This window comes from Bidens hawaiensis, unplaced genomic scaffold (genome assembly GCF_021521415.1).
Source record: "Bidens hawaiensis isolate Kalapana, Puna unplaced genomic scaffold, B.hawaiensis_p1.1 tig00056313_1, whole genome shotgun sequence".
NCBI classification, from domain to species: Eukaryota; Viridiplantae; Streptophyta; class Magnoliopsida; order Asterales; family Asteraceae; genus Bidens; species Bidens hawaiensis.
This window is the reverse complement of record NW_027500160.1, coordinates 55253-64274: the sequence shown is the minus strand read 5'-3', so window position 1 is coordinate 64274 and position 9022 is coordinate 55253. Positions and strand designations below refer to the sequence as shown.

At 31.6% G+C, this 9022-nt stretch overlaps 1 protein-coding gene across 1 annotated transcript; it reads left to right on the top strand.

Annotated features, from left to right (window-relative positions):
- The first annotated feature begins 8137 nt into the window (after nucleotides 1–8137).
- LOC143601458 (uncharacterized) lies at nucleotides 8138–8695 on the top strand. The gene has a single exon (XM_077078862.1). It carries the CDS (start codon nucleotides 8242–8244, stop codon nucleotides 8683–8685), a length of 444 nt encoding a protein of 147 aa, XP_076934977.1. The 5' UTR covers nucleotides 8138–8241; the 3' UTR covers nucleotides 8686–8695.
- The last annotated feature ends 327 nt before the right edge of the window (nucleotides 8696–9022 follow it).

Below are 9022 nucleotides of genomic sequence, written 5' to 3'. Positions count from 1 at the left end.
ATGAGCATATCCAACCAGCGTGAAAGTAGGGCACCCGGAGTCAGGGGCCTTACAAGCTTCGGGTTGGTTTGATCTTGTTAGAAAGTTTCTTTAGGGGTTTTGGTTCGGTTTAGTTTAGGGATTTTGCAATTCGCGTGTTGTGTAATGAAGTTAACATCCAATTCTGGTCATGAACTCCTATGGGAACCTATTTTATTTTATTTTATTTTATGACTTTTTCAGGATCCGGGGTTGAATTGATTGACGATTAAGAAATCGAGTCCTTAACGAGCGAATTCGGTATTCTTGAAGTGAATCAAGTGTAGTTTTGCACCCAGTTGCTTTCCAATAAAATTAGTTGATGAAGTGTGATATCAATGATGCAATCGGGAGCTAATTATTAAGTAATTTGAATGAGGATGGGTATTGGATGGGTTTAACTCTTGGTAGAACCATAATTGTAACAAACAACTCGTTACGGTGTTCTTGAACTCTAAGTGGTTAATTAAAGTTGGAAAACGGGTCGGGTTGATAAATGGTTAAAGCAGGTCTTAGAGTAATTAGAATGGTTTCTGGGAACCCTTAGGCCATTAATAGAAAAGTGGGTCGCAGGTTGTATGGGTTAGAACCATACCAACTTCTGTTAGGAGTTGTTGACCCGTTTGGCCCGTTTGACTATTTGAAGTTTCATAAGCCTAGTTAGTGGTATATATTTACATATATTATTACCACGTTACAGGTCTTTGATTGATTGCGTGTTACTTGGAGATCACTTAGCTTATTGATAGACTGGATTTTCACGCGGGCGAGTTCATGATGCCCTTTATTTTTAAATAATTTAACATTTTAGGCTAACATGCATACCATTAAGTTACTTTTAATAACTTTGGATGAAATTATCATAGGCTTATATATATTTATATATAGAGGTAACTAGATACTTTATTAGGTCTATGCGTGAGCATTGTTTAGATTACTTATTAGCTAAACGTATGCGTATGCTCGAAGATTGTTTAGCTTAATTTTTAGCTAAATGTATGCGTATGTTTGAGAAATGTTTAGCTTATGCGTTAGCTAAATGTAGTTATGTATGAATGTCTATGTGAATGTGAATGTTTTATCAAGCCATGACCGGATCAAATTTGAGGATAAAACTCCTTAGTTCTCTTTTGGGTGATCTAAGGTGAGGAGGTCCTCTAACAGTTATCTGTCCTTGGGGTGGGATGTTAAAATTCCTTAGTTCCTTTTTGGTGATCTAAGGTGAGGATGTAAAATTCCTTAAGTTCCTTACTTTGTGTTTGGTGACTTAAGATGAGGAGATCCATGTCGTGTGCTTGGCTGAGGAAAGATGTATTATTTTACTAGCGTGATGAATAAATATTATAATATTAATATTATTATTATTCATTGTGTTGTGAAGGTTAAATGTTTTACTTATATTGTATTCATTCTATTACATTTATAAAAACATGAATTCACTCAGCCTAGCAGACTTTGTATGCATGTAAAATTGATTACAGGTTAGATGATATTTGGATCACCACTTGGATGTGCTCGAAGCTACTCGGCATTTGAAGATGGAATTTCTAGTTGAAGATATTATTTATAGAATGAAGTTATGACGTTAAACTTTATTTAACTTTGAATTTAAATGTTTTTCCGCTGCGTATGCTCGAGTTTAAATAAACGTGTCAACTTTTCTTTTGACTAATTTATAGTACTTTTTTTTTTCTTTTGAATGAATAAAAAGGATTATTGGGCTTAAACTTATTTATTTACATTTTGGGTGTTTCCCCTGTTTGGAGCATTTGTTTTGAAAGACTTCCGCTGCTTCTAATTTGTGATTTGAGTAAATTTTAGATATGATATTCCAACTGTTTGACACCCGGATTTCGGGGGTCTTACATATGTTAACAAACTGGTAATTAGGTAGACTACATTCAATTGTGCCAATTAATCGGATTAGGTTCTGTGTATCAACAGGATCAAACTATTGTGTCTAGTAATTATTTATCAATCTTAACTGACATTTCATGTCTATGTGTTTATCCATTTGATAGGATTCATAGTGTTTAGTAGATTGCATAACCCGAAACCTAAAGCGTGTCACCCTTTTCTTGAATTATTTACAAATAGTAAAAGTAATCATGTTGCTTAATTTAAACTAATCTTTCAAACTGCTTGACATCATCTGTCCACCTAGTTAATTAGTTTTTAAGTCAGAAGTCCAACTTGTACTTTCCACTGATTCCCTATGGACACAATCTTACTTACCCGTACGAGTTATAGGTATTTAAGTTAACAAATACTTGTTTTTTTATTAGAGTACGACATCTACATCAAGAAGAATGTGAGGTCTTCCTCTGTAAGTGGAGAGTGTTAATCAATTCTCCCATCAAGGAGTCGTACCTTTACCATTGCAAACGACTTATATAAAAGTACCCTTCAAGCCACCCAAGTAAGTCTTAATATTATTTACCATGTTGCTGTACCTGTTATCATTAATTTAGACATGACCAGTTGTGTTTACAATTACAAGACTATTTCCTTACTGTTAATTTAGACGTGACAAATGATGATGATGATGATGATGATGGTGTATGATAACATGCACAATTTAGTTATCATGGTTTATCTTCTGAAGGTTGTCGCATGCAAATGTTTTTTTTTTTTTTTTTTTGTTATTGTATTGTGGATACTTGTATTTTGGATGGATGTAGTACTACTTTTTTGTTTCAACTATGTTTGGGTTTGATGTATGCTAGTAATTATCTTTTTATCTAATTGTTATAGAAGTACGTGAGGTTAGTTCTTAGGGGCGTTCACAGTCCGTTTTTTTCAGGTTAGACCGTGTGCTAAACCGTCGATAGCGGTTTTTGGTTGCCAAAACCTAACCAAAGTAACACAAAACACATGGTGAAAATTAAATGCAAACGAATTTAATAAAGCTTGTGGAACAATTACAATAAAATATCTAAAACAAATTAATTTGAAAAATCAAATATTAACTAAAGATCAGAACGAGACTAAAGTTAAATTTATATAGGATATCACATATGCGAAACGAAGCAGAAGCCAGCACGTTGATTTAATGAAACATACCATCTTTAGTATAACTATGTATTATCAAAAACCATATATTGTAAATATTAAAAAAAAAAGAAAATATATTTAAATTATGCGTCCGGTTAACAAGTGGAAATGAAAGTGAGAAGTGGTATACGAAGATGTAGATTTTATTAAAGGAAGATTATGTGTTTTTTTAAAGGCAAACAGTGACGGATCTTGAACATTTAGAATGAATGGGCTGAAATTCACGATCAAAAAAAAAATTTCCCCTACTACATGTTTCGGTCAGCAATTCGGTTCAGGTCGGGTCAAACAATAAAAACTATATTCAGTTATTCAACTCAAATACCAATTTTCTTGTAGTGTCCTCTAGATTTTTCTCAACCTTTTGAAAAAAGAATTAATTCTTTTTGGCTTTACCATGATTTAACCTAACACATAACCACAACAAACATTTAACAAATTCAAATTAACCTATAAATCCTAACCCAGCCTACAAAATTGAAAAAAAAAACAAATGGTGAAATGCAATTGTGAACCTTGTATGTTAAATTCTTTAATTGTAAATCGTCCCTGCTGATTATCGAGTGTCTCCTCAAAGCAAAACCTTAGTTGCTAATTGAATTTAAGACTAAAGTATAAAACTAAGACAGTGCCCAATCTATTTGTTCGATTAAGATCAAATGTTAGGGTTTAATTTGGCTTGGTTGTTAAAAAATAATAATTCATTTGTAACAGGGCTTTATTTTTTAACCTTTCGTGGTTAGCCCGGACTCAAATAATATGATGGCCGGACTAAAATTACATGGATGAGCCGGACTTAATAAATATAATTTTTTTAGGATTTTTCTGATAAAAATACACTTCTAAACGAAAAAAAATAGTGGGACCGCGGCCCAATTTGGCCCAAACAAAGGAGCACCCCTGAAGGCAAGATGTAGTTTTATAGTTGTAAATAAGGCATACAAATCGTACAAAATAGCATATGATTCGTCTAGAATTCACATGTTTCGTAAACGCCTCGTTTATCAACTTTATACAAAGTGAGAATGCAAGTAGTATACAATTTATACTATTCACATGTTACATTATATGAAGTATATTCATTCTATACGACTCGTTTAATAATTTTACACAAAAGTTTTTAATGCGAATGGTGTGTGATCAACCGACCTAGATGGTTTGTGAGTAGGAATTGCCTTTTCTTATTTAGAATTTTCTAGAGAAGGGTGGCCTTGAAACACGTGTTTTAAAATGATGTTACTAAAAGAATTTTGTACTGCATTACAGCAAATTTTATCTGTTTTTAAAGTCATCCGGAAGACGGGCCCTTATCTTCTTCTCGAGTTGCAATATGAACATGTTAATATATTAATGGGGGAATTTACATTATTGCAGATCGACAAATCCCACTTCCAAATAAAGTTAAAACAATCGTGGGTTAGCAACAAAATCAGCCAATGATGGTGACAACATGATCAATCTCCACTCGCATGCGACACCCTTTCTCAGCCACAAGTTATTTGCTTCTTTCACACTTCTGTGTGTTTTTTGATGTTTAAAATATATATATATGCAAGCTATTTTCGAATAAGATTGGAGCACAGTTTCTTCGTGAAACGAATGTGGATGTTTAACTTTTATCTAGTTTTACTAAGTTAGATTGTACGTAGTTATCACTTACCGATACTTGCTCTTAACAGCAAATATATTTGAATTATATGCATTGATTTTTGCCACATTTATATGCAACTTGTTTGCTTGTTATAAAACTACTACAGTGTAAGCACTAATTAAATGTCTGTATGCATGATAATAGTTTGATAAATAGTTTTAGATGAATTATATCTCCATTATAATAGTTTGATAAATAGTTGTAGATGAATTATAAGTTAGCACTAATTAGATTTCCATTATACACAATTGGGTCAAACTACGTCGGGTTTCAACTCGGTCAAAGAAGTGTTGGGAGTTCCCAAATGTACAAGAGCAATAAAGAGGAGAGCCTAACTGTTCAAGCAATTTCATTTGTTACTTGTTAGCTGATATGAAGGTTAAGAAATAATAAGAGATTTTTAAAATCATCCTGAGATTGGTTGACAAAATGGTTAATGATAAAAATGCTGCATATATGGATGAAGTATAGGGGGCGGAAATCAAACTTGAAGTGGGAAGCTAGGTGTTTGTTTAATTTTTAATTTCTCTTAATAGTTTGGTTGGTCTTGTGGTTTAGTGTATTTTTGTACTTTTACTCGTTTGTGCTTCTTACGCTATTCATCACGTTATAACTTAAAAGAGTTTCTAAATATTTCACAAAAGAAACTATAAAACCCATTTGTTTCATCAAAATTAACTTTTTAATGGGTAAAAGCTTATATATGATATAAGCGGTAAAACCATTACTAAAAGTAAAATATTTTACATGCCTCGATCGTCAAATTAAAGACAGAAATGCATATATATATTGTGCTAATAGAGTTAGCAAGCGTATTAAGGAATTAAGATTTTTGTTTTCCTATATACTCGTAGTTTAATACAAAACGTTAATGCTATCGTTTAAGACACTCCTATAAAAAAAACACATAATTTATCTTAGACTAAAAGAAAGCACAAATTTAATTGTGTTAGCATAATATTTCTTTTAAGCGTGTAAAAATAATATATATATATATATATATATATATATATATATGAGAGATTTCAAATATGACCACTTTAAGTTTTAAGAACTTGAAAAAACTCAGTGTAACAATTTTTTTTTAGAATTTTTTTTACACATGCGTAATATATATAAGTTGCATACACGTAAAAAAATTACATAATTTTTTAGGCATCGAGTCGACTTTTTACACATGTGTAACGAACGTAAAAGTTAGTGTAATCAGTTACATCTTTATTCTCTATCATACTTTGACTTTTTAGTCAGATTTAATCTCAACCACATATTTCAATCCATTTAATTAAATGTGTGGCAAGAATTGAGTTTTAAGAACTCGAAAGAACTCAATGTAATAATTTTTTTTTTAAATTTTTTTTACACATGCGTAATATATGTAAGTTACATGTACGTAAAAAAATTGCACCTAGTCAACTTTTTACACATGTGTAACGGATGTAAATGCAAAAGTAAGTGTAATCACTTACATCTTTATTCTCTCTCATACTTTGACTTTTTGATTTAATCTCAATCACATATTACAATCCATTTAATTAAATGTGTGGCCAAGAATTGAGTTCTTAAGTTTTTAAAACTCAACATGATTATCAAAATATCCCTCTTACATATATATAGGGAGATGATCATGAGTGAACTCTTTCTTAGAGATAGAACTAGAAAACTAATAAAAAAATATTTTTAATTTAATTAAAAAAATATTTTAAATTTTTTTATCTTTCATCCTTCTTATATGTTGTTATTCTTCACTAGAAAAAAAAACATAAAAACAAAAAAAAAATAAAAAATAATTAAAAAAACGCGTTGTAGTGCACACATGCAGTACATCGACTTTTTTTAATGCATATGTGCACTATTGTGTATTTTGATATGTGTAATAGTGTTAAATAGCATATATGCAATTTTTTATATTGTATTAGTGTTATATTATATAAAAAAATAAAAAAAAATCGATATAGTACATATGTGCATTAGTGTTGTATTACATATATGCGATAGTTTGTATTGCATACAATTATTTTTATTGTATTTATATATATTCAATAGTGTGTATTGTATAATGCAATTGTGTTGTATTATATGCAATAAAACACTATTGTATATATGCAATACACATTAGTGCACATATGCACTACATCGACGTTTTTTTTTTTTGAAACAATATCATCTTATTAGGAGGAAAGAAAAAAAATCACGAAATTTTTTTTTAAAAAAAATTAAAAATAATTATTTATTAGTTTTCTAGTTCTCTCTTTAAAAAGAGGAATTCTATCTAGATCCATATCATATATATATATATATATCCATTTTTAAATATATTGGAGGTTAATGAAATTTCTGAGGCCGGGTCGGTGTAATATTTGGTATTTGGTGGATAGTTCTGTTTGTTTTGGTGGTTGTCCCAGCGTTATTTTTTGTTAACGAAAGTTTGATTTGGACTCTTTATACAATATGCACATGTTAACAATTTTGTTTACACATTTGGTAAGAAAAGGTCTCTATGAATGGTTAATCATGATAAATTTTAAAAGTATCAAACTTTGAGTTTGAGTCGTTATTTAAGTTTATTAAGTTATTTATAGTCATCATGTTTATAGATTTTATTAGCATAAGAGTTTGAGTCAAACTTGTTTTAAGTTTCGAGTATAGTAGATTGAAAGGTTTCATTGATTATGTGTGGTTTTATTTTGGTTCAATTATATTGATTAAGAGTTGATCAATTGTTGTTGATCAAAATCGTTTCCTCGTTTCGATTCTAAATTTAAATCACAATTACTGTAAAGTATGAATAGGGCGCGGGTCAAGTGATTCTTTAGTTTCTTCTTAATATATATATAAGATATATAATCGTTTTTCCACCCCGCCCACATGATTTTTGAACTTAAGATAGTTGCATTTGAAAAACAAACTAAAAAAATTGGGTATTAGATTTGATTAAGTACTTTAGTTATGTTTTCTAAATGATTAATAAACAAAAAACTGTTTTTTCCCCAAAAACCATATCATAACTCTCCAGTTTACTAGTTGCAAATTGCAACGCCAAGTAATCATAAATTATGTGATAAACCTTACTTGAACTGAAAATCTGGACGCCCAATTATGTTTGTAGTTCTTATATGTACATGTATTTCAGTGAACAATTAATTTATGTTGATAATACATTTAGATGGCCACTAATATAATTTTGCCGTTGAAATAGAACTTCTTTTATATGATATAAAGTGTTTTTGACTTTGTAATATTATATTAAAAAAACTTATGTGTTATGCGAGTGGTTGTTTGTTAAAGAAAATCATTGAACCTCGAAATTCAACATCGGTGGGGACATACAGAAATCTGGCATTGTATTCACCACGTTTCAACACCGAAATATTAGTAATCATGAATCCATGTTTGATGTGTCCACCACTTCACTTTTGTAGTTATTCACCAGGCCTCTTGACAACTATAAATAGACCCATATATGCATTCAAAGGAGTCACCAGCCAATAAACTAATTAACCAATATCGGTGCAAATATGGGGAAACTGAGGGCATTGAGTTTGGCTAGTTTGCTTCTACTTTCGAGTTTAGTCGTGATGTCTGAGAGTCGAGTAGCAAGAAAGGACTTGGGTTTGGATTTGGGAGGGATTGGTGTAGGTGTTGGAGTTGGGATCGGGATTGGTGGAAGTGGTTCGGGATCCGGTGCAGGTGCGGGTTCCGGAGGGTCTAGCTCATCCTCTAGCTCTTCGAGCTCGAGTTCTAGCTCAAGCTCGGGTGGAGGAGGAGGAGCAGGGTCTGAAGCCGGCTCGTATGCTGGTTCTCATGCTGGATCTGGTTCAGGAGGTAGGGGAAGAGGTGGTGGTGGCGGTGGCGGTGGTGGAGGAGGTGGTGGTGGACGCGGAGGTGATTCGGGAGAGGGAAGTGGATATGGGTCCGGGTATGGGCATGGCGGTGGTGGTGGTGGTGGAGATCGCAAATAAACAATACTGTGGTTTAATTTCTTGTAAGATTTATGAATAAGGTATGCATGCATGCATGGATGTTTTTAATGGTTACTTGTGTATTATAAGTATATATATGATTTTTATTGTGTGTTTCATGGATTTTACTGTTATTGTAATATTTGATCTTCTTTGGAATTTATCTAGCTTTGAACCAACACTATAATTGTTTGTGTTATTTTTAGCATAATTATTTATGTTTTTTGGCAAGTCATATAATTGGCCATTTTGAAGCAGTGAAGTTGACTGACCAATTTTGCATTGGTAGTTTAAAATATTAATTTGTTAATGATTTGATCAAATTGGTAGATTTAGA